The sequence below is a fragment of the Diachasma alloeum genome, unplaced genomic scaffold (genome assembly GCF_001412515.2).
Source record: "Diachasma alloeum isolate Michigan unplaced genomic scaffold, Dall2.0 Dall_scaffold_00514, whole genome shotgun sequence".
Lineage (NCBI taxonomy): Eukaryota > Metazoa > Arthropoda > Insecta > Hymenoptera > Braconidae > Diachasma > Diachasma alloeum.
The window spans coordinates 141,591-169,031 of record NW_021680646.1 but is presented as its reverse complement, the minus strand read 5'-3'; the positions used below and the strand labels follow the sequence as shown (position 1 = coordinate 169,031).

The 27,441-nt window shown below is 36.1% G+C and overlaps 2 protein-coding genes across 3 annotated transcripts in view; one reads left to right on the top strand and one right to left on the bottom strand.

Moving 5' to 3' along the window:
- LOC107042746 (nuclear migration protein nudC) overlaps positions 1–27,441 on the bottom strand; it is a 318,222-nt gene that overhangs the window by 180,205 nt on the left and 110,576 nt on the right. The window lies entirely within an intron of this gene.
- LOC107042747 overlaps positions 5,613–27,441 on the top strand; it is a 53,253-nt gene continuing 31,424 nt past the window's right edge. The window contains exon 1 of the mRNA XM_015263927.1: positions 5,613–6,116. Within this exon, the coding sequence (XP_015119413.1) occupies positions 6,051–6,116 (66 nt within the window). The 5' untranslated portion in view covers positions 5,613–6,050. The remainder of the gene's footprint in view (positions 6,117–27,441) is intronic.

Sequence of the window (27,441 nt, the reverse complement as noted above, 5' to 3'; positions counted from 1 at the left end):
TCGTCCGGGGATTGGTATTGGCCCTTTCCCAAACTCGTAAGTGAAAATTACTACGGAAAAATATCGTTCACGATTAGTGCCATGGGTTTTTTTTACTATAGCGTGCTTAGCCAGTCTTCGCCTCCGGCTCGGATACCAATTCCACGCGAGTACACGAAGAAAAAAATTCCAGAATTTTTCAGGCGAAATTCAGGCAAAAATTACCGTGCCGTCTGATAAAGTGGGTTCAATTGTCTAGCACCAGAAAAATTCCGGTGCTCCATAGTAAAAATTCCGGTACCGCACAATAAAAGCTTGATCCCTGATTGTTTTCTATTACATGATAAATTACATTCAATAATTAAAAATGAGTAAACATTGTCATTCAGCATATCATCCTATTAATTTTATTTTAACCTCTCCTCCATATCCTCTCTCCCATATTAAAAGCGGAATGCGCGGCAAACGTATGTGGAACGTTTGACAGGCCAATGTATATCTACAGCGTTATACACCTCATGAAGCGAAAATAAAGGGCACTTATTTTATTTCTTAACCGTTTTATCACAACACTAATTAATATTTCACTGAATTGATATTATGAAAAACATTAACCTGGGGTTTCAGTAAGGAGATATGTGAGAGAGGAGGCTAGAGGAGGCAACGGAATAAATCATCTGGTCACGTTGAGTCGATGTTCGTGGTTGCGGAGGGGGGACGAAGGGTGCCGAAATCTTACGAATGCGCGATCGGGTCGTAGGATTCTGGTAGAGCACCGGAAAAATTTGCCAGCCAGTATTTTTCTCGTATTTCTCGTAAAAATTCACTGTTGCTTCGATTTTACCGTGCTGCACCAGAATTTTTCCCCGCATTTATCCGAAAAATGACTCGTGCAACAGTACTTTTTTCTACTCTTTGCGGTACATTTCGCCTGGAAAGACCATCTGAACCAACTTTACTGTGCGAGTACGGTAATTTGTCTCGTACATTTCTGTCCGTGTAGAAAACCTCATGGCACTCGTCATAGAATATGCTATTGTACCGGATGGCAACAAATTTATTCATATTCAGAATTTTATCAAAAATCGAGTTCATACCTAAAAAAAAATTTGACTGGGTTGTTGGTCGCTCGATTCGCTTGCTTCCATTGCGTATGTGCTGGATTGGGTGTGACCCATTACGGGTCGAACCAATCACTGCCCAACCAATTCCCATTCTTCTGTTTATTACAAAAAAAGCAAATTTTGAGACGTTTCACAAGACATGACGAGACAACACTTTGAAAGGATTGTCTCGGTCTCAGTGAACACGGAAATTTTTGGTCTCGTCTCAGCCTTGAAGTACGCAGTATCGACTCCTTTCTTGATGACTCCGAGTTAATTTATCTCATCTCGGTTTACAGGTGTCCGCGGTTTTTATTTGTAGAAAACCGTGACGAGACAAACCGACACAAGAATCAAAATTTGACCTTAAAAAACACGAAAAACTTGAGACCGTTTTTTCTGTTCATTGTGACCAAGATCATCTTCCCAAAGTTTTGTCCCGTAAAGTGTCTCGTGGCATTACTAATTCGAATATACTGAGAAAAGGACTGAGATAATTTTGCTTAGCATCACACGCACATACCCACATGTCCCCAGAAACATTTGAAAATGATGCTAAACGTCATGAACGATCGACAAACCATGAAAATTCAAAATTTGATTTTCGGAGTCATTACAATAAATTCCTCTCTTTGGGTCGGGAAGTTAGTAGGGTTTCCGAAAGTTTAACTAATTTTAATTATTTATTTATAAACGACGAATGTTTAAAAAAATAATTCTGTGCATAATGTAATTCGAATGACGCTGAATATTGATGATTTTTTTCAATTTTTTTCACACAATTAATTGACAAATTTGATGATTCCCAGGTGTGAAACAATGGAATAACGACTGGATCAGGCTTGGTTCAAGTTTGGCTAAGGTTGATCAAGCTTGGATTCTCAAGACTGAAACAAACTGGAATGAAGAGCGAAAAATTACTGTTTCCAAGGCTGGAAGTTCCAGTCTTGATCGAGGCTTGGATCATAAGCCTCGATTAAACCCTTGATGTGATGTCATTGAATCCAGGGGGGCTATTCTCAACAAAAAGCCGCTTTTTGTGCAGCTTTTTCGAAGCTGCGATTTTCTGCCGCGAGAGGGCGACACGATACTAAATGACACGAATTGATGACTTTGTGAACGCATTTTAAACCTCAAATCTGGCAGATTTCTTTAACATTTGGGAGAGCTATGATAAGTCAACTTTAGGGAAATTTAAACCAAAACAACCGTGATGATGGCGGATAATATAACAGGTGCAGTGTTAGTTGATGAAGAAGCCGAAGACCATCAACGGGGCTTACATAGATTATTAAATGCGCGACGTAAGGCAATTAGACGTACCTCAAATCCACTGGAGGATTTGCCCGACTCGTTGTTCAGTAAATACTACAGGTTCAATTGGTTCATAGGATTTATTTGTAGGCTTTTATTAATGAAAATAATAACAGGGTTATCAAGGATTTTATACAATGGCTGTGTAAAATTCCACTTTCGCTCCGACATCAAAAATCGGAGCTGAGATATTTACCAGCATCAATATCTACTCTCAGTGGTCGATGTGTAGTCAATTCTATTCACTAATTGATCGGTCAAGTATTTATCTCATTTGTAACACGTATTGAAGTGAATTATTAACACTTTACTCCAATAAAAATTATAGCTGCTCCAAAATGAAAAATTGCAGATGGAGGAGCATTTAGGCGCAAATGCGCATAATGCGTTCGCAAAGTCATTACTTTGTGTCACTTACTATCGTGTCGCCCCCTCGCTGCAGAAAATCGCAGCTTCGAAAAAGCCGTGGAAAAAGCGGCTTTTTCTTGAGAATAGCCCCCCAGGTCTGCATCCCAAGCCTAAGCCAAACATTTGGGGTCAAAACTCGAATTCGTAATATGACCAATAAATTTTTGTTTTTGTTTGAAGACCAATGATCAAGTTTATCAACCATGATTCATGAATCCGACAATTATTTTTCTCACGCACACTTCATTTTATTCATGGTTTCGAGATTTTTTACAATTAGTGAATTCCTTAGACAATTCTATAGGATTTCCACCGGACTTTCTATTAGTTCTTCTGTATATAGGAAAAGTCAATAGAATTCGATTTTTTTATATAACTTATTCTATTGGGATTTATTGTCTATAGAATTTTCTCGGCTCTAATTTTTCAAGTTTTTTTGTTTGAGTTTCTTCATGAAAAGAAAAGAAAAATAAAATGAAAAAGACAGAATATTTCAGCTGAGGAAATTCTATGAAGAATATCTTAATAGAATAAGTTGTACCGAAAAGGTGAATTATATTGTCTTTTTCTCTAGAATATGTCCTGTTGAACGTTTCAATAGAATCGGCCAAAACGAATAGAAAGTTTAATACAAATTCAATAGAATTGTCTAGCGAATTTGCTGGGTTTTTCTATTAAATTTTTTCGTGCGTGGAATAGTGACAAATAAGTTCTTAATTCCACCAATTGTGTATTGATAATGGGTCTAATATTTAGAGTTAAAATCATAAGATATTGAGCGAAACAATTTTCTACCTTCTTATTTGTTATTGAATGCATTGAGATTGAAATGAGAATGAAACAAGGTTGGATGGAACATTGACGTCTATGTTTAAATCAACTTTGGATTCGACAATGGAATCAAGCTTCATTCCATCCTGGATTTTCCAGTCTTGAAAAACGAGATTGTTTCAACTTTGGAATAACGCTTGAAGGAACATGGACGGTTTAAGCTGGGATCAATGTATGATGCAACGATGGAAACAAGCTTGATTTTACTCTAGGTCACCCAGTCACGATATCCCATTCTGGACCACCCGTATTTCCATTGTCACGGTAGACGTTTCTGACCTGGGTTGAAAATGGTTGAACAAATAGTGTGGTCTGAACTAAACTATAAAAAATACTTAGATATCTTTGATTATTAATCTCAATGACAATAAGGTGTCATTCAGTTACTGGGATATCGAGTCAGTTATTGAGAGATCGATGTTCTTTCGATTCAGCTTCTGGCATATAGCTTTCACATTATAAATTCGTCTATTTTCATGTTTCTGTAATATTTTTCTTCTATCGTATATCATTTATCGTTTTACATTATTTTGTTCGATTGAATTATATTTCTTTTTTAATCAATTGCATTAGATTTCTTTTGAAAATTCGTTTAAAAATCAAATGAAAGAATGATCCTGTCTATGTTACTTGGAAACTTCAATAAAATGTTATTAGAAAAATTTTGGTCATACATAACTGAATGAATTTGAGGAATTAAATTTGGAGAAACCATCGAGTTGATCACGTTCAGGGAATTTCATGGAAAAATTTGAAATTTGCATAAATCAGCATCAAAATCAAATTATCGGATATGGTTATCGCAATTATCTTTCAACTTCGATCGAATCGAAACTAACAATTCAAGACATAATAGAATTAATTCGAATTATGACATTCAAATACATTTCCGAAACTCAGATATTTTAAAAATTCAAAATGTTTACAAATTAATCTGCAACTCAAAACACCGATATTACTATCGTCTCCCTCTTCGAACTCGATCAAAGGGACATCGAAACAAATTTTCTTAGCCATTATTCAATGAATTCAGATAATTTCTTCTTAGTTATTATAGAACAGCTGACTTTTGAAAAAAATCTAAATTTAATAGCCCCAAACTCGAATCAGATATTGATGAAAATATTTTTTTTAAATGACTTAAAAATATTCATCTGAAAAAATGAGAAATTTTCAGAATATCATAACTTCCTCAATTTGTAATATTTTTCAATGATTTTTTACAAAATGTCCGTTTAAAGACCAACTTTTCGAGAAAAAAAATTGGCGACGAGACATTGACCCCGCCATCGCTTTTTTGGCTTTGTATTTTAGCGTGATATTGCTCACGAAATTATTATTCTGTAAGAACTTTTTCTTCCAAATTGAATAATTTCTTTTGCCAACATTTTAGTAAATTTCCCATATACCACAGTCAAATGAAGGGGAAACTGAGATTTCATATCAAATTCAGCACATACCACCGGTGCTATAGAAAATATTACTTAATCTACGGAATTTAAATACTATATCTCTGAATTTTTTTTCCGTGCTGGGAGGTTGAGACCACTTCACTATACGGCACGTTAATTTTTGTCTGTATTTATAGAAAAAATCTCGTTTCTTTTTCTGCATGTACCCCCTTGGATCAACACAATGCGTGTCCAAACTTTTATATCAATCAATTTTGCAACGAAAAATGCCAACGAAAAACTTAAAGAAGTTGCAAATTTTCAGGATATGGAATTTAGAAAAAAAATTTGCCTCATTCGGTTGTCCTTGCAATAGACCTAAGGATCGTTAACACTGTAGAGATCCGGTGAGAGAGGCCACTACAGGTAGGGAACTCAGCCACAATCCGCTTGTTTCATACCTCAGGCTTGTAAAACTCACAGCTGCGTTTGTGTTGAGCATTACAAAAACAAGGTGGGAGATACGAAGGTATATAAAACCGATCTTAGCCACTGTAAGAGTCAGTCCAAAGGCCAGATGCGGGCGTCTCTAGCCGCGAGTGCGAGGGAGACACTATTTAACTGACGACGAGCCCAGGCGGTGCTGCAGGGTGATTCTGTGCACGATTTTCCATCAGTATAATTTGTTAATTAATTAAACGTGATGTTTGATAAATTTTTGGTCGGATAGTCACAGCACAGAGCACAATACTGCCGTTACCATTCATGTGGAAACAGGCGAGCAGTTTGAAGAAAATTGGTTAGGTTCTTCGGGATTTGCCATTCGCCACGCAAATTAATTCTACAAATTATTTGATTAATTAATGATGAATTGGACTTTTTTGATTGGAAAGTTTATAGTGAATTATGTTGATCGATTTTGGAGATAAGAAATAACCAAAGTTTCTCAATTTGAAAGTGAAAAATTAAAGGAAATTTTGAAATTTCCTCATCGGATTTTTCTTATTGAAGAGGGAAGCCTGAAATGTCGGGAATCCGAATCCACGTAGAGAAAGCATCTTGCAACAAACGCTGTCCAATCGATCCTAAAGTAAGTGAAGAGTTGAGAAGGTTCTGTTGAAGATGTTTCAGAAGAATTTATTCGAAACTGTAGATTCCAATTTCAATTGTTTCCTTGTTAGTGGTCACGAAAAAAAAACTTGAATTGAATATATTTTACACTGAGACAAAAAGTTATTTTTGCCAAATATCCATTTACTTGAGAAAAATATTTATTTTTTCAATACCGTATTTCTCCATTCAAGTCATTCTGAGGCAATCTTCATTAGGTTTCAATTATGTCAATTATATTGCTCTAGAAGATGATCATATTATTTATGACCTTGAGTGAACTCCTTGAATAATTATCAACATTAAAAAATTGATCGAAATTCTTCCCTCTGGAAAATAAGAAATTTAGGAAAAATGAATAATCATTAGAGTTCATCCAAGGTCATGTACAACATAGTCGTACATTGTTGTAATTGAAACCTAGTCAGGCTCGCCTGGTAATGACTCGATTGGAGAAATACGATTTTGAAAAAATAAATACTTCTCTGAAGTAAATGAATATTTGGTAAAAACAATTTTTTTCCCCCACTGTATACCAGAATCAAGTATATGCATAAACCTCAATCAAGAAAAAAATTATCCTAATTTAAGTATATTATTCTTGATTCGAGCATCTAATATACTTGACTCAAGCATATTTTATACTCAAATGGGGGATGAGTATTTCAGTTCGAGGATGATTCTTTTGTATCAGGTCGGGTTCTACCAAGCGTTCTCAAGTGTAATATAAGGATGAAGTACTAAGTGCCCGAATATAAGAACAAAAAATTTGGTTAAATGTAAGGGCTAAAAAGAGTAATCAAAAATAATATAAGACATCTTTCACCAATTACGAGCTGATCATTCGGCTTCAAATTTCAATTATTCCCAACATTTCCCCACTTGTCAGTAGTATAGAAAGGAAGTTTGTCCTAAATTTTTAGACCTTAAACTCAATTAGGAAGGGAGATATGAGCAATCAATTTTTTCTCCAATTCATTTTTAAATAGATTTTACATGTATAATGAGTGCTGGAAAAAAATTAATACATACATTTTTTGTGTGAAAAATTCGTAATTTTCTATAAAAAAAACATTTATTTTTTATGTAGCATTTTACTTTATCGGTAACAATCGAATTTGAAGTTTTCAAAATCAGTTTTTTCAGTCTTTCATCACAGATAATGCAATTTTTTTCTATTCGAAAAGTATAGAAAATTTCAAGTCGAAATATGTAGCAACGAAAGTGGTATTCACCCATTAACAAACCAAAGCAAAATTAATTAAGGAAGAAAGAAATCCAATTCACACGAAATTAATTGTAAATATGCATCGATGTGCATTTTACAGTCAAGTATATATTACCAGAGCAAAACGAGTTTTCTTTAAGGTTAGACCTTTTAGACCCCCGTTGCCTGACACCCACTTTTTTTACTTTTATGTTCTGACCCTCACTCCTTCACCTTTACATTCAGGCTCTCAGTTTCTGATCCCAATATTCCAACCCTCATTTTTAAACTTCCACTTTTTCACCCTTATATTCTGACACTTAGTGCCTGATCCTAATATCATGCTTGAGAGGGCTTGGTACAATGCGGCCTGATACGAAAGAATCATTCTGAAATTGAAATACCCATCCCCCATTCAAGTATAAAATATACTTGAATCAAGTATATTTTATACTCGAATTAAGTATATTTTATTTTTGATTCATGTTTTTGCACATACTTCATTCCGGTATAAAATATACTCAATTCAGGTTTTTTCCGTTGTAACTTGCCGATACGACCAGCGCCCAAGGACATACAGCCAGAGAATGTCGAATGTGCAGTAGATTTTTCAGTTGAAAATTCAGTGAAGGAATATTCTGTTCGGAACTTTTTGCAGAATTTTCGGATATTATGTGAAAAATTAGAGTAAAATTTGACTCATGCTGGTACCAAATGCACTAAATATCTGGGTTAAAAAATTTAAATTTCCTGCAAAGGAGGTTTCTCAAAGATTTTGATTAAAGTATTTGCTCAGGTACTTATAGATAGTAAAAGTTTCGCAATGTGTTAGGGACTAAAAATTTGGTTCATACGTTTTTGAGAATGTTGAAAAATCATTACCAAAATTTCCATTATTTCGTCCACCCAATTTTTGAGATATGCATTGTTAAACTTCCAGTTTTTGAGTCAAAGTTGAAGATCTGAAATTTTGTCCCATAATTGGCATTGATTCGTGAGTGAAATTGACTCATGAGTGAAATTTTAGTTCAATCGGTCAAGTCGTTTTTCATACAGAAATTTCTCAGAAAACTTTTTGTTAATATGTTGAAAACTACGCGACTGAATTGAATTTTTATAATATCAAAATATTCCTCGTGGTAGTGTCTATCAAGTTAATTCACAATATGTTGGTTATGATAAAATCGATGTATAACCTATAATTCTCAAACGAATTGACATCGGAAGTTGGAATTCAGTAGGATTACAGCTCTTATCATATTACAGGATGGGATTGTGGATGGATGATATCAGATGGATAGTTTAGAAGATTTCTTTTTCTCTGAGATTTCCTTTTCTCATTTTCCAAAACAATATTAGTATTTACAGTTTAAACAGATTTTGCCCATTCCTTCTTCATTAAGGAGCGGCCAAGAAAAAATTAAAATTAGAATAAAACTTGGTATTTCTTTTAGTCTTTCAAATAAATCATCGGAAAATTATTTTTTTTACACATTTTATTTACTATTCAAATATTCGACCACTCAAACCAATGATTTTTCTTTGCAGTATGCAAAAACAAACAAAATTAGTAAACCGAAAAATAATTAATTTTCCTATGATCTACTGGAGATAATCGGAAAAATACGTAGTTTTTATTGTAGGGAATATACCAAATACTTTGAAATACAAACGTTTAAAACGAATGAAAATTGTGATGCGAGGAGTAATTCAAAGTCAAAGACACGAAAAACGATGTTTTCGCTTGATGTACAAAGAAAGAACATAACATTATTTTTTGCCATGGAAAAATAGTATTTTTCAATACGAGAAATAGAATGCGTGACCGTATACGTCACAATAGAAAATTGACTATTTAGCATCGTAATTTTGAAAACAAATGAAAAACTACGATGTGCTGGATAAAAAAATGCAGCCGACAAAATTAGAATATGATGGAGTCCGTTGGAAAAATTACTGTTGAACATATAGTAAAAAGTAAAAGTCGATATAGCAGAAAATAGTGACATTAAAGTAATATTTAAATTGACACAAGTTAAATTTTAAACCATAAACATGATTTTTTACCCCATCGGTCAAAAAATATTCCCCCCCACCCCTTTTACAAAACGAATTTTCGCATATGAAGACAAGGGAGAGGAAAAATTTTTAAATAACCGAACTCAAAAACCTTATTTAATCTTCTTCATCATCTTTCAAAATTATTCTCGATAACTTTCGAGAACTCCATGTATAACTCAATGTATATTTATTCTGAAAAGAGGAACGGAGGAAAAGAGGGATGAAATTTTGTAGAATTTTAGGGAGAAGACTCCAAAAATTGAAAACAATCTCGTCTTCCGCTGGGATTTTTACTAGTCAATACAGTAATATCGGCTATTTCGTCAAGTAATAGAGAAGGTACAAGAGTATAAACCGTCAATTTTAAATCGTAAAAAAACTTCCAATTTAACATAGCTAAAACTCATACGATTTGAGTAATCGCTCGCCGTTCAATAGGAAGAATGGGTAAAGAAATCAAGCGTTCTTAATATTTTTGAGAAAATTTTTTCATCAAACTGTCCGTAAACGACGTTTGACGGACACGAAGTATCCGTAAAACGACGTTTACGGTGACTGTAAAGAAAAATTATGTTGGTCACTCGGCCGAAAACAACTTATCTGACTCGTGTGATTGCATTCCTCGGCTTCCCCTCGGTCTGCAACCCTCACACTCGTCAGAAAAATGTTTTTCGTCATTCAGGCCCGTTAGGTAGCGCCTACTATAGCTGTCTTGAGGGAAGCTAAATGGCGTTTAACAGACCAGGTCCGTTAAACGAAGCACAGGTATGGTTAACTCGAGTTAGCAGCCCTAGGACAATAAAAACATACAGTTTCTAGATGGGCAACCCACAAAACCTTCGTAGGAATACAACATGAAGTGTGCGGTTATCGCTGTCACTTGCTTGAAAACTCGGCGGATCGTTCACCACTAATACGATGCGCCACCGTCATTGCCGATGACATCAGGAGTTGTTATTCCGTTGCTAGGGAGTCAGTCGTAACTTGAGGGTTATATTGTCAAAATATTAGTTTAATAAAGAGATTATATTCACTTTCTCGTTATATATCTATTTTGAATAGATTATATATATATTTCTATTAAAATGTGATGAAAAATTTGAGTATGTTGTGAGAAGAAGAGGAACGATGAAAAAGAAAAGTTGTAAACTGTAGATGTTCACACGTTGATTTTCTCATGAGAATAAATTTAGAAAAATGATTAATCCTTCTTTTTATTCTTTCAATTTGTTGCAATTTCCATTTCAGGAGGAGGAAGATTTCCATTCTCATCTAGATGTTTTTTGAATGTTTTTGACAGACTCCGTGAATTACAACTTTTGCATTCGTTCTTTCGAATCTCAATTTAGGATTTTGCATCTCTTTTTCTTCAATATTTTCTCTTCACTTGTCATTTCGTTTTTCTACAGTGGGGGGGGCTTCGCCCCCCCAACCCCCCCACCGGGGCCTGCGGCCCCTGGACCCCGCTTCTGCGCCCCCTCTCCTTCCCCTCCCCCTCACCTTCCACGGGCCTTCATGACAAAAAATAGTATGTGTCATACGGACCGTGACGTCGGTTTGCGATTCGTGTGAGTTAGCAGCACTCGGCAATCGGTAAGACAGGACGAGGCGCGCCTCGTCCTGTCTTACCGACGCCTCGTGCTGCTAACTTCACACTCATCGCAAACCTCCGTCTACGGTCCTAATGACACAATATACTATTTCGGTCTTGTGACGAAACAGTGGTATCGTCCTAAGACAGAAAAAAAAACTTCTGGCGAATGTAAGGTTGCAGTGCAAGCCGAAGACAAGGGTTGCAATCATATGAGCTAGAAAAGTTTTTTTAGACCGTGTGACGAACAATCTTTTCCGTGTCGCGGGACCTGAAAACCCCCATTATATCACCCTTCCCCACGTGCTTGCCGTGTCTCAGAATCCAAGTGAGATAGCAAGATTTTTATCGATATTTTTCGGTAATGCAAAGAGAGGTCTGCAGAGAAAAGCTATCGTTGAATTTTCCTCCTCGAATTAAAAAATATTTGTCTATCATTTCTACTGAATTAGTGAGTCGAGTTGTCTCCATTCATTTTCACAATTTTATTACTGAAATATTCTGAAGTATATTGACGGCGGTGGCTGTGTAGTTAGAGCGCGGAATTGACACGCCGATGACTCAGGTTCGATTTCCGGTGGGCGGGGGGTGGGGGGGCAAAATGATTTTCTAACGCTCTAATTCTGACAGATTCATTGTCCGAGCGGGAGTCTCGCAAGGGACGACTTTACCTGGTCAAGGTTTTTCCCTTAAGTGAGGTTTTTCCTTGCCTCTCGGCGAATGCCGTACAGGTGGTTGCGGGTGGGAAGGGAACAACTCGTAAAAACCCGAAAAGGTACACGAAAGAACAAAAAAAATTGTTAAGTATTATTTCTCTGTGGCAACTGATTATGGTTATGGTATCTTTATTCTTTGAGCATTGATACGTTGGTGAAAACGAAAGCAGAAAAAAAATCTTCATATCTACGAATTTAGTTCCGCACTGTCGTGAATATTTTAAATTCTCTTCAGAGTAAATAACAGTTCTAATGAAAGTGCAAGTTTTTCACACATTATTTTCTGCTTCGTTTAATTTTCTCCCTCTGATATTTTTATTTCATACTGACAACTGAAGTCCGCACGTGTTCTTGTACTTTCACGCAGCGATTCATGAACCGAGACTTCTCGTAATAAATAGACGATAGTGATACATGGTCCCTAGGGTACTCAATAATTTCGTGGTCTGTATGCATATTAAAATTGTGGGTAAAAGTGGAAGGGGACAGAGGAATGAAAGAAAGAGTAGAAAATACATTTGTTTAATTCGTAATACAGTGAAGAATTATATTCATTTACAAGACTTTAACGCGATAGATGAACGTAGTATTGAACGGAATAATAGGGTATATTCGTGAATGACGAGTCATTTATTTTCAATGACTTTGTCCATGTTTTATGGCTTCAAGGGGAAGTATGGGATATGAAATGTTTTCATAAATGGGAACCAGGGCCCGAATTGCCGATGCTGTTGAATCAGCCAAGTCTTGGCCTTGGATTGGCATGCCAAGTCGACCCACAGCCAAATATTGGCTGTACATTAAATCAAATCAAATCGAATGGCCATTCGTCGAATAGCAAGTTTCGGCCAATAATTGAGTAAACTTCGGACGCCGAGAATTGATAAGGGTCAAAATGGGAGAAAGACAAGTCAACAGATCCCGAGGGTCGAACCCTCATTAGGGTCACGGTCTAGCAGGGAAAACGAGTGCAATAATCAAAAGGGCCACTCACAAGGGTCACGAGGGTCATAATAGTCAAATAGGGGTAAAGACAAAATGACCTTTAAGGGTCGGGGGCTTTTCTAAAAGGTCGAATGATCATAGGGGTCGAACGGGATCATACGGGAATACGCGCAAACAGATTCTACGGTTCAAAAGATCATAAGGTTCATATAAGGTTTAAATTGGAGACCTTAAGGGCCAAACGCTTATCAGGGTGAAATTATGATAATGGTCGAATGGGGTAACAATTAGAAAGATCAAGCATTATCGATTTCCACGAATCATTTAGAAGAAAAAAAAATTACGTCGGATCAGTAGAAAAAGTACTTCCACCCAGTACCAAGGGGTTTCTAGGGAAAAAGAAAATTTTATACTTCCTCGAAGTCAGAATGAACTGGATGCTAGTATCATGCGTCAAATACCTGGATACTGATGAGAAATACCTCGGTACATGTCACAAGTACTTTTGTTACTCGGGACAAGTAAAAAAGTATTTGTACTGAGTATCTAGCTTGAGTTCTGTTGGTTTTTTTTTAAAGTACTAACAGAACTGAATATAAGTAGCTATAGTACTCAAATCCAGTACTCATAATTTTTTTCAGGAATGCATTCAACATTACACATGAAGATCCAAATGTTGGAGTACAAGTGAAGAGAAAATCGTGAATTACAATTATTTAATCTTAATTTACGGGGATTTTGAGCATAATTTGTGCTTCAGCTTCAAGTGCAAAAGAAATACGCTTCAGAAAGCATAGAAAACGACTTCTTAAACGTAATTTAAATTTAGGTTATTCTGTGTATATGGGATAAAATCGATTGGACTCATAATTTTTCTCACTTTTGAAGATGTCTCATCATATATGAAAGGCGCTCAATAGGTATCTAACTGTAATGAATACTTTTAAACTTTACCACGGTTTACCGGTTTTCTGAAAGTCGATCGATATGGTAAATTTCATCAGACACACAGAGACAACTTTTGATTCATAAGTTTCAATTTTTCATATTGGAAATTCCAAAAACACAACAATACGAGTGGGTAAAATTGAAATTTCACCACTATGTCCATCAGACGATTCTTTGCAAACTCATCTTGCCATGTCTTGAATGTCAACCCGGTAGAATTACATATCAGATTCGTTGCCAATGTGAAAATGTATTTTCTTTGTTCGTCACATTAGGGAAGTGTATTGGGTACCAGGATCCGCAGCTTATTTATTTACACTCAAAATATCTGTCTATTCAACTGAAGTATTTTCCAATTTCTATTTGGCTTCTCGATAAAGAGGATTGCTATAATCACCCCGAAAATCAATTTTCGATTCTTCATAGAATGTTGACATTTCAAGGTCTCCAGACTCATTTTTATTCATTTCCAGAAACAGGTTTGTTTCGGTCATTCATTAAGAATTCGTGATTGATATCGAGTAATGCACTCGCCTAATATCAGTGCGGATTAGATTTTAGTCGATATCGATCGAGCGATTCTACAGTTTTTTACGATAAGAGTGAAAAAAGCGTCAGTTCCGGAGTGAAATAGACAAATCGGGAAGCTGTTGGCGTGACCCAAATGGGAAACCCTCACACTGCAAAAAATTTGGTGTTAAATTGACACCGATCAGTGTTTCAATGAGTCTACACCGTTTTTAGTGTAGAGTTCTTAGTGTAGTGTCAAAATTATACCGCACCATAGGACATCGTATATAAAATCTGAATTAATTCAACACCAATTCGGTGTTCCAGAACATCCATACCTTTTTTATGGTTTTTTACGCTGCATGGGCCGCGGGCTATGTCCAAAGGGCCCAATTCCCCTCGGATTGAGCATTCCAGGTGCAATCCAGGCACACCCGAATGTACCGGAAATTATTCATCAATTATTCAATTATTTATCCCAAACGAAAAGGCCTACTGTTAGCAACATATCCCGAGTCAAAATTTTGCGGGGCCTACCAACGTAGTTTCAACGTTTTGAATCTACATTGCTTTGATGTTCAAATTCTCCGCCGAATTTTCACCGTACTTTCAACTTATCTCAATGTGAAGGACCATGGACATTGAAAAACACTCAATATCCACCGTATATTAAACGTACTCTCAACGTTAATGCCGTTTGTTTTCTGTTAACGTACGTTGTAAGTTTCGACGTCCACAATTGATTGTATCAAGATCATTATGGACGATAATTATAAAATTCATTACCGTGTTAAAGACTCACATAACTAAATTATTCGTGTTAGTACATTAATAACATTAGTTCGAAGTTCAAAGAATCGTGCGTCTGAAGGGTGAGTTGAGTCCAAAAGATTACGCGAATCTAAGGGTCAGATAAGTGAAAACCTCAGTTGAGACTGAATATCAGTTGAGTTTCAAGGTAAGTTGAGTCTAAGGGTCAAAAGACTACGAAGGGTCAGGCGAATCCAAGGGTCTGTTTTGTAAGGGTTAGATAATTAAAAACCTCAGTTGAGTTCAACTGTCAGTTAAATTTAAGGGCCAGTTGTGTGTAAGGGTCAGTTGAGTGTATGGTTCAGATGAGTGCCCAGGTCCTATTGGGCCTGAGATTCAGATGAGTCTAACAAGGAACACTACGCAGGTGTCCCCCTCCGATTTCGATGAAACTTCAATATGTTATAGGGGACTCAAAACTAAGGGACACGTATTTTTTTTAGTTGCCCATATTGGGTATTAGGGGGTGAAAGTGCTCTCTGAAGTTGACCACCTCTCGGGGTCATTTTTCGATTGCACACATAAGGAAGCTTTTTGAACAACTCTTTCGTAGTGTATCATGAAGGTCGCAAGGAATGATGAAAATGCGAATTAGAACCGTCTCCGGGGGGTGAAATATGGAGGGTAAACTACCCTTGTGAAAATTCATTTTTCTCACAGAAAAAAAACGTTTGATGGAAATCCCATGGGATAAATTCCATTTGAAAAAGTAGAAAAAAATACAGAATACCTGTTTTGTTTTTTTTTTAATCGAAATTTAAAACTTGGAAAATAGATTTTTCGTGAATTGAGAAAATTTAAAACTTTTTCCTGTACAAAACGAAGCTTACGGCTAATGATGAGGGAAACCATCGGGACAGCATCCAGGAGTGGTGTCGGGGAAGTTAACTACCCTTGGGAGGGGGGGGAGGAATTTTTTTTAATAAGGGAGAAAAATATCGATGAGAATTTTACGAAACACATTTCGTTCGAAAGCATGAAACGATTTAAAGCATATATTTAGAATTTTTTCCGCAAATTAGAATTTTAAGGTAAGAAACATCGATTCTTTGAAAAATTATGGGTTTTAAATTGTTTGTTATAATAGACTGATCTTACACGGAATGATAAGTGAAACAATTGAAATAGTCTTCGGGAGTGAAACTTGAGGGCTTAACAATCCTCATGGTATTTTATGGAATCGATCGGACCAATCTCATTCATTTTCACAAAAAATCAGTAATGACCATGAATCTAACAAATTTCACCGAATGCCAGAGTAGAGATTCTATTAAATGGCTTCCATTTCTAATTTGAAAAAATGAGTTATGATGAAATATTTTGAATAATTCAAATTTTCATCTGTATATGAACGTGGATGGGTGGTACAAAGAAGAGCCGATGATTTTGTATAGTAAATAATGTATCGATGGTACGGGACGGAGATATGGGGATTGGCTCAGAGGGACCTAATGGAAAGGGTCCAAGGGAGGGTGATTAAAATGGGGATGGGCCTCTCTAGAAACACGCCGGACTACCTGTGGAGGGCGGAGAGTGGGAGACACGGGCTGATCGTTTTGAAAGAATTGTGGGATGACTGGAGGGAATGGGGCGAGAAGAGTCAATCTTGGAAATTTTAGAGGGGAATCCAATAACAAAACTTTGTAAATTTATCAGGGAATGGGAGAAATTAATGAAGAAAATGGAAATAAAAGGGGAAATTGTTAGTTAAACTATCCCCCTTCATGGCCTCAGGTCTTTTTCCCAGCTTCGGGAGCCTTGCTTTATTGTGTTATTTCTAGTTGTTCTAGTTGTACTAGGTGTTATTGGGGGGAGGAATCAGCACTCACTGGAATCTTAGTCGAGCTGTGAGAGTACTCTCTGACAACCGAATAGAGGACGGAGGGAAACCCCGTGGATCTTCGGTTTTTTTTTCTGGGGCTAAGGACAATTGAGCAGAATGCAGCTGTGAGTCCCTTGGCCTTAACCTTTCAAGTCCCTGGATCTCCTGGCAAAGAGCGGCCCTGACCAGGGCAATCATTCTTATCTTCTCTTCATTTCAAATTGTTTAGTTTTTATTTGAACGATCTCGATGTACGTACTTTTAGAGTCAATTCCAAAGATCTCGATGTTTGTACTTATATACATTATTCTGCATAAGTTGTGTACTGATATGCTGTAATGTTAACTAAAGGGGAGAGGGATGGGAACGAAATGTAAAAACCCGAGAGGGTATACATGGAAAATAAAACTAATGGATCGATGATAAAATGTATTTCGGTTGCTCTTATCGCTTCGATGTGATATCGTTTTCAATGAGACGTAAATGGCGACACATGACAATACCATTCTGTTTGATAATGCAGAACCACAACTGAAGAATATTCGGGAGTTTTAAACGTATTGATGCAAATGGCTCATTTGTTATCTGAGGATGAAATTACTCTCATCAATATAACTTATACGATATCAATGTTTCTCATTTCCATCCCTCTTGTGAATTACAATCAGTCTATGAACATACATCGAAGAGAAAAGTAGTTTTTCGGTGAGTGTCGTGATCTATACTTGTTCTACCATGAAAGTTAATCCGATCAACGTTATCTGCACTTCTGATGGCAACATTTGAAGTTCTCAATCTTGCTGAAACACCCGTGGATAACGAGGAACGTGAATTAGCAGACACGTTCGAAAGGATATTGATTCAATCAATGGAGGAATATAATGGAGTTGAAATGATCGAAGAAACATCCCTGGATTTTCAAGAGCCTTATAAAGATATCGAAATGATAGCGGTCGAGGGTAAAGAATTTCAGCCACATACAGAAGAATCACCTGACAGTTGTTCGAAGGATGAGGAACCTGTAGATTTCGAATATAAAAAGAACGCCGTTGACTTCTGGAGAAGTGGAAAAAAGAAGTAGAATCTCTCTATAGAAACTGTTTCCCATCGACTCAGGAAGGTGAAATCGTAGAGAGTTACGACACTGGGCGAATCAAATCAATAAAGGAGGGACATACATGGAGAAGTTGAAACGCATTTCGGAGTACACATTAAAGAATATGAAGAATGCTATCAATGCAGGTTTGATCGTCCACGATACTGATCTCCGAAGGTGGGCCCTGCAAACCCGGAAGGAAATCGGCTTCGAAGACGTTCGTTTTACAGCTTCGTCCAGGTGGTTGCATTATTTCAAACGAGCACACCGCATAACATCCCGAAAGATTAACAAATTCATCACCAGAAAAACATTAGAGACTCGGGAAGAGTTACAAAAAGAAGCGGACGAATTCCTCCTGAAAGTTCGATCTTATTGGGATACGTATGGCCCAGAAAACATTTATAATACTGATCAAAGTGGTTTCCCATTGGAAATTCATTCAGGGCGAACGTTAGCTGAAGAAGGTACTAAACAAGTAGCGTGCGTCGTACAATCGATAACTTCAACGACACATAGTTATACAGTACAACCTCTGATTTCTGCTTATGGAAAATTACTTTCACCTCTCTTCCTGGTTTTGAATGAACCTTCTGGAACTTTCGGTCCAATAGTGGAGCAAAATCTCTTCAAACCTGCGAATGTGTTCATCACCGCTTCAAAATTGGGAAAACTCACTTCACGTATGACAATATTTAAGACCTAACAAACATGATATGTTCTATATAATAATTAGGATTATCATCTCGTACTTGATTTTTCAGAGCATTTTTCCCAAACGTGGGTCCTAGAAGTCTACTGTTGATCGATTCCTGGAGCGGACACTGTCCTCAAGTCGTGAAAGAAATTACTCCTCCGGATAAAGAATTATTAACTATATTGATACCAAAGGGGACTACTGGAAAAATTCAACCCCTTGACGATATGGTTTTCGGATATGGAAGAATTATGTTCGTCATTTTTCGGATAGTGTCGTCCTAATGGACCATGATATTAATTTACATTTGCGGATCAATATGATAAAGTTACAGACTTTAGTCCATAATCAATTATCATCACCAAGGTATCAAAATTTATTTCGTTATGCTTGGTTTCAGAGTGGTTACATTTCTAAAAAACCAGATGAATTCGAAAATCCTGTCGATTTTGCCTTCGGGCAATCATCTCATCCGCACTGTGATATATTGAAGGCTGTTCCAATATTGCAGTAGTCAGATGCTCATGGTGCAAAAAATCACTTTGCTGCATTTTTTTGAAGAATATCATTTTTGTACGCATTACGTCCCCTAATACTACCTATACTGTAGATTGATCCCAACAGAAAGTATGCTGATTGCGAACATAATACTAGAAGGAATAAATGGTCTGAGCTTCTATAATAGTATCAATGCATATTCTGAATTCCATCATTTGGGGATTACTACCATCATTGTTTACTTTCCATATCGGATCTTCATTCAATCCTTACCATTTAGTTCGGACTATGGTACTTTGATACAAGTAGACGGATAATCAAAAGGTTGTAATTCATATATAATTAGCAATGGACATTTTCATGGGTTCAAATTTCGATATTTCTTAGTATTTTTTACTCTTTCAAATGAATTCTGTTCACTAATATAATTAAAAGTAACTTCCAGAAAGGTTATTTAGCCTCCAAGTGTTACTTCCAGAGACTCATCACTCATTTTTTTTATGTACCAAAAAATCGAAGACTTGTATATAATTAAAAAAAAGTATTTCACTTTCAATTTTAATTTGGGGAAAAGAAATGCAGGATGTGCTTTGAATTGTCTCATGCTTTCGAACGAAATGTGTTTCGTAAAATTCTCATTGATTTTTTTCTTCCTTATTAAAAAAAAAATCCCCCCCCCCCAAAGGGTAGTTAACCTCCCCGACACCACTCCTGGATCTTGTCCCAATGGTTTCCCTCATCATTAGCCGTAAGCTTCGTTTTGTACAGGAAAAAGTTTGAAATTTTGCAATTCACGAAAAATCTATTTTTTTAAGTTTTAAATTTCGATTAAAAAAAAATCAAAACAGATATTCTGTATGTTTTTCTACTTTTTCAAATGGAATATATCCCATGGGAATTCCATCAAAATTTTTTTTTCTATGAGAAAAATGAATTTTCACAAGGGTAGTTTACCCTCCATATTTCACCCCCCGGAGACGGTTCTAATTCGCATTTTCATCATTCCTTGTGACCTTCATGATACACTACGAAAGAGTTGTTCAAAAAGCTTCCTTATGTGTGCAATCGAAAAATGACCCCGAGAGGTGGTCAACTTCAGAGAGCACTTTCACCCCCTAAAACACAAATGGGCAGCTAAAAAAAAATACGTGTCCCTTCGTTTTGGGTCCCGTATAACATATTTAAGTTTCATCGAAATCGGAGGGGGACACCTGCGTAGTGTTCCTTGTAAGAAGAGGATAAGGGTCAAATGAGTCTGAGGGTCAGGTGAGCCAAAGGTCATCTGATTTTTAGATTGAACTGACCCTTAAACTCATCTCAGCTTTTTACTCATCTGACTTTTAGATTCGCCTGACCCTTCGTACTCTTTTGACCCTTAGGGTCAACTGACTCGTAGATTTGCGTGATCCTTCACACTCAACTGACCCTTAAATGCGCCTGACCCTTTGTAGTTGTTTGACCCGTAGACTCTACTGATTCTTAGATTCGCCTGATCCTTCGCACTCAAATAACCCTCATCTGACCCTTAAACTCAACTGACACTTGGATGCAATTGAGCTTTACACTGAATTGAAGCTTTTGCGTATCTGACCCTTACTCAACAGACCCTCAAATTCGCATGATCCTTCGGACTCACCTAATCCTTAGACCCATCTGACCCTTAAATTCAACTATCACTGAGACACATCTAACCTTTAAACTCAGCTGAGACTTCTACTTATCTGACCCTTATATTCACCTGGCCCTTCGTACCCTTTTGACCCTCAGATTCGTGTGATTCTTCAGACTCTGTTGAACCTTCTATAGATCTGGCCCTATGCTGAAAGTTTTACGCTTATTCATAAAAAAACATCTGGCCCTCATACTCATCTGACCCTTAGATTCATTTAACCCTTAAACTAATTGAACCTTAAACTCAACTGACACTTGAACACAACTGATCCTTAAACTCAACTGAGCCTTTTACTATCTGACCCTTCGTACTCTTTTAACCCTTAGGTTCAACTGACCCTTAGATTCGCGTGATCCGTCAGACTCAAGGTCCCCCACAGACGCTGTGGGGGATGGAGTTCTCCGAACTAGGACTTATGATGGCGCCCTCCTTCTGGCAGTGAAAGAGCGAGAGTGTCACAGTTGAAAGGAGGTGAATATAAGGCTTACGCTGAGGAGGGTTAAGTATGCATGTTGAGAACCATTATTCCGGCAAAACTTTTTTTATACATCTGAAGGCGTAGAATCCGAATTTCTTGGTATGCCGGCCAAGTCGTACTGCAAAACCATTATTATTAACAATTTTAAAGTTGAAATGACCCTCTCGCAGCCATTTTGGGTCCAACTCGAAAAAAATTGGACCAAAAAATACGCCACTATTGCACCCAGCGTGGAGGGTACTTGTAATTATAATAGGTTTTAGGCTTGAATGGATAAATCCCACCAATGGTTTATTGGCATTTAAATATGAGAATTTATTACTTGATTATAATAACTGTGTCATCTGACAGATTACAAAGAGTTTACGATTTTTGTATGCGTCGGAGTCCAATTCAGTTCTGATCTGTGCAGACCCAACCATCTCTTAAATAGTACATTGATTGTCTACACGGAGAAAATAAAATAGTAAATATTACGATGTCAGAATCCGGACATAGTAAGCACTACCATGGACATGATAATGGCTACCATGGACATGGTAATGGCTACCATGGAACATCGTAATGGTTACTATGGGGCATGGTAAGTTCCTCAATGGTAAAAGGTACTATGGACATAGTAATAATTACTATGTTACACAGTAACATTTACTATTTTACATAGTAAGCTCTACTATGTTACATAGTAAACTTTACTATGTTAACATATGTACTATGTTAACCTAGTAAATGTTACTATGTTAACCTAGTAAATGTTACTATGTTAACATAGTAAATGTTACTATGTTAACATAGTAAATGTTACTATGTTACATAGTAGAGCTTCCTATGTTACGTAAAATATCCTGTAACACATAATGAATATTATCTAAGGAAGTAAATACCTTTAAGGAATGAAACATGAGTAGATTATAGTTATAACGTACAATATTTTTGATAAAAGTAAAATTTGTTTCAAAATATTTGTTTTCGAGGGGTGGAATGTATTTAATTAATGTTTGTAATATTAAATAATTCTGTACTATAAAAACTGAAAAACAATTTCTTTATTAAGTACGCTGTTTCACAACAACTGCAAAAGTATTGAATTACAAAGTATTATTTTAACTTAATCCTAATTTCTCCCATGATTATTTTTATAATCAATAATTCAAAGAGATATTCATATTTAAATTATTTTAGTACATTAAAGAGCATATGTGTAACAATTTAAACCCAATGTTTTGGAACATATTTATTGCCATTCCCAGAAGTTGCTACGTATGATAAAGAACAAAATTTGATGTCGTGATAGGTCAACGTAGACCATCTCGTCTGATTCATATCAATTTGATATGCTTGAAAATGGTTATCAAAAAAATATTCTTCCAGTTGGTGAGTTACGAGAATAACTAGGTGTTGGTCATCAGATAATACAATTTTTACCAAATGTAATTGAGGCCCGGCCTCTGTAGGCATTATTAAAACGACATCCGTCGTAATGTCATGTCCCATGTATGAAAAATTTCTGATGATTTTGATATTTGAAGGCCTGAAAACATCTGAAATTATCAATTTTTTCAGAATCTTAAGGGGAAACCGTACTGAAATTTCAAAATCGAAGAGGCCTTTATTTATCGTACTAATGAATTTATTACTTCAATGTTAATCCAAAAAAAATGAGAAAAAATTAGGTTTTAATTTCTTCTATTGAGAGAATTTTCAAAAGTGTCCTCATGACGCGATTCTCAATCAGTTAACTTGAATTTTGTTTTACACATTCAGAATATATGCGCAAATATAACAGAATGAGGCTTTTTAAAAATCTTTATTTTTTGGGTTTATGAATTTTTTTTCCAAAATTGATACAGGCGAAAAATCTGAAAAATTGTTCAAATTGAAATACATAGTAAATCATTGGAGTATGAATTTTTCAAATTTTTCCATCATTTTCCTCATTATATTTTAAATAACTAGTTCGAAACAGCTGATAAAATTCGTACTTCACTGATTTATCATGTACATGTATCAATTTTGAGAAAAAAATTTAAAAAATGAAAAAATAGACATTTTTAAAGAAGCTCATTCATATTTGTGTACATATTATGGATGTGTGAACGAAAATTCCAGTCAATCGGTTGATAATTGTTTTATGAGGACACTTTTGCTAATTTTCATCGTCTAACGCCTCTTTCTTCTTCATAAATAGATAAGGGGATAGATGAAGGCATCGCCGATTTCAAAATTTCGGGGCGGTCTCCCCTTAGGAACCATATTTTTGAATTGAAGGAATAACACTCTCAAATAATAAATTATCGTTAATCGTTATACTTATCGTATAATTATCGTGTTTCGTTGTTTTTTACATATTCACTAGGATATCGATCAATGTTATCGAAACGGATGAGTTACAAATGAGAAAAAATTATTTCTGATAATAAGTCGTTGAATCTGATAATTTTTCACAACTTTCAATTCTCTTTCTACGTCATTATTATATATATTCAATGAAACCAAACAAATATACTTACCGTAGTTCCAAGAGTGCTTGAGTCTTCTGTCATATTGTCCATGATCGCTTCTGTACACTGTTCATCGACTACTGAGCACACAGCCTTAAGCGTCATGCATTTATGAACGCCTCAAGAGACAATGGAAAATGTCAACCGTGTATTTTAGGAATACTTTTTATGCTCATAGGACTATTTTCCATTCGCATAGTAATCATTACCATGGGACATAGTAAGCATTACCATGTGACATAGTAATGGTTATTACCATGTAACACAGTAACCATTATCATGTGACATAGTAACGATTACCATGTGACATGGTCAGTATTACCTTGTGACCATGGTAAGCATTACCATGTGATATGGTAAGCATTACCGTGGGACATAGTAAGGATTACTATGTAGGGTCAGTTGAAAATCCTTTTACTATGTTGCCATAGTAATCCCTACCATGGCTATGGTAATATTTACTATTTAATTCTCTCCGTGTATATTTCATCACTTGGTCAGCATAATCCAGTTACGCTGGCAATCGTCACGCTGACAATGCTGTATGGCCACATATTCAACAATAACGCAATTGACCAAATCTGTGGCATAACACCACGATCCATAAGAAATCCAATGGCATTTGATTTTTCCAAATACGGAGGCCCCCGCCGTGAGTGTGAGGGGTATTAATATAAACAAAAGCAGTTGAGTTTGAAAAAATGCGAATGGAAATCCTTCCGTAATCAATAACGAAACGTTGGATTTTCTTCACTATTATTATAAATCATCCACATTGCATAATACGTAGCACTGGTGCACATTTTAAAGAGTTCGCTTCTATCGGGACTGTTATAGTTTATAAGGAACAAGAATTGAAAAAATTCAAAAAGAAGATGTCGATCGATTGAAAAACATTTGAAAATTCGCTCTCGAACAAAATTCGAACGATGAAAAATTATAAAAATGCAGGATGTTAATTTTAGGTATAGATGCATTCCTGGAGAGTCCTGAAGAAACTAATTTGAAATATTTTGAAAAAAAAAATGACTGGGTAAAATAATGAAAAATGTTTAGGACTCATGGGAAATGTCATTGAAAAAATCCTCGTGGGACTGTTATTTTTTTCCAGGATATTTCTCAGGCACGAGAATTTTTCCGGAGAATTTCCCAGCAGTTCCAACAAGATTTCACCCAGGACATTTCTCGGGGTCCCACCAGAGTTTTTCCAAGAATGTTTCCCATGAGTCTTGGATATTTTCCAGGATTTTACCGAGTAAATTTGTTTCTAAAACAATTCAAATTTGTCCCTTCAGGACTCTCCGGGAGTTCACCCTCACGGAAAGAACATATATCCGGACATATATCTCAGTATATTTCACTTATATTTTGGCCAAAAATGTCATATGCCAGATATATCCTAGATATAAATAAGCACACATATCTCTATGTAAAATATTTAACATATATCTGCAATATATCTCAGATATATTTTCGGCCAAAAATGTGGTATGCCAAATATATGCTAGATATAAGTGCTGCCTATATCTCATTCCCATAAGGGCATCTATACCTAAAAAGTACTAAAAGTTAGTCTGAAACATCTTGCATTTTTCTAATTTTTCATCATTCGTATTTTGTTTAAAAGAACGAATTTTCGAATGTTTTCTAAGTATTATCACTCGGCACCTTCTTTTTGTTCAATTTTTTAAAGTCTTGTTGCTTAGCAACTATAATAGCCCCGATAGAAAGGGAACTTTCCGACCCTACTAATTAAGAATGCCCAGACTACGAAACAGATAGGGGAGATCCGGGCAAAATGGGACATAGAACAAAATGGAAACACGGAATAAAATGAAATAATATCCCAATGAAACAGGAGGAGGTTCAATGGGAGACAAACAAAAAGAAACGATGATAGAAAGGCATTTTGAAGTATTTTCTAAATTTTATTTACCTGAACTCGTTAAATGTATGTATATTTCATCGTTAAATTTATATATATTTCTATAAGTCTCAACATTTTTGTTTGATTCTTCAAGTTCTCTTCCTACGACCTTGGGGATTTTGGAATTCTATATTTTTTGCAACTTGTCGATAATTCAATGGATTTATCTGAACATCCCTGATGGTTACTTGCATTGAGTAGTGATGCCATGATTGACGGCCGCTTGTTTCCGATATTTGTAAACGATTTCATCAACTTGGGATAAGAAAAAACTGCTCATTTCGAAAGCACATCTGAGAGGAGTGAAACACTGTCAGAAAAATAGTGATGCAAACCTGATTGTTAACAGAAATTATAATGTCCGTAATTAGACGCCACAACAGAATTGATGCACCCCGAGTCGAATATCTGGACCTTATTCCCCCTATTACCTCCGTGAGATATTTTTTCCTCCTTTCTTCATCCTATACATCCTGAATAACTCCTCATATGATCCTGCCTCATCCTAAAGGCGTAAAAACCCTTCTCAACTGATACTTTTTTCCCCCTTCTCCTCCTGTCGAATGAAAAGGAATCATAAATCCCCTGAATTAACCCTGACAGCCAGGATGATTGAGTAGCTCACTATTTTGTTCATTTCTGTTTGCGGTAAAAATTACTGAAATTCCCACCCTTATTTTTTACTGTCGTTTCAGACCGTTATTTTTGACCCTTATATATGACCCTTGAGTATGACCTTAATTTTGACCCGTACTTCTCATGTTAATAATTAAAAAAAAAAAAAAATACCTCCAAAGGGTTTGTAGGGTCTTTCCAGGAGGGATGGAGTGGAAAACATTTTAGGGGGTGCAGGCGATAAATAGGTAACACACCTCCTGTTTTCCTCCTGAACCCTTGGAATTTGGAAATAACTCGCACGTTCAGGCGGAAACCAGGGGGTCTTTCTGAAGGTAAATACACCCTAACTTCATCCTGGTCCTCCTACTCATGATAGGTGTTCAAGGGCAAATTCAGGTCCTAATATTCGACTCGGGACGTTACATGAAAATTTCGCAAAGGTACTGACCGCGGAGTTATTGCTGATAATTCGATAAAATCCATTGTCTCTATGATATTCATCTCCGATTAATTTCTAATTTAGTTCGCGCCCTTATCCGAAGCGGCGCGAACTAAATTGCCGAAGCAGCGCGCATGCGCTACTGGGCTCACACCTGCTAAACTAATACATCCCATATGAAGTGGTATACATGTGTATGCATACACAACCACCTCACATTCATTTAACCCGTAACCCATTTAATGCGTCTTTCGTGAAATGTGAATTCACGATTGAAATGAAAAAATTACCAATTCAGGTTAGATAACATTTTTTTCCAAAATTTAGAAAAATCAAAGAATGAAAAAAATGATAAAATCTCTCAATTAAAAAAAAAAACAATTGGACCATTTTAAAAAATTTTGAGAGGAAAAAAAAAGTGACTGGAAATGATTTAAAAATTCTTTTCCGTTGGTGTCCCATTTTGCCCGCGTTTCCCCTGGTAGTAAGCTTTGGGAAAGAGTGGAAGAATCGCTTGATCATTCTCATATCGTAAAAATGTGAAATTTCGGTGAAAATGCAATGAAATTCCAAATATTTGACCAGCAGGAAGACAAACACTCTTCAATTACTTAAATTTTCTATCAGACGCGAATATTCACGAATATTCAGTACCAATTACGGTAAATTTTCCTTTAAGAACTTGAAGGGAGTGTAGGTTGTAAGCGGTGTCAAAAGAAATTCAACTCTTAACTTTGAAAAAACGGATATTTCCTCCAACCCTTCCGAA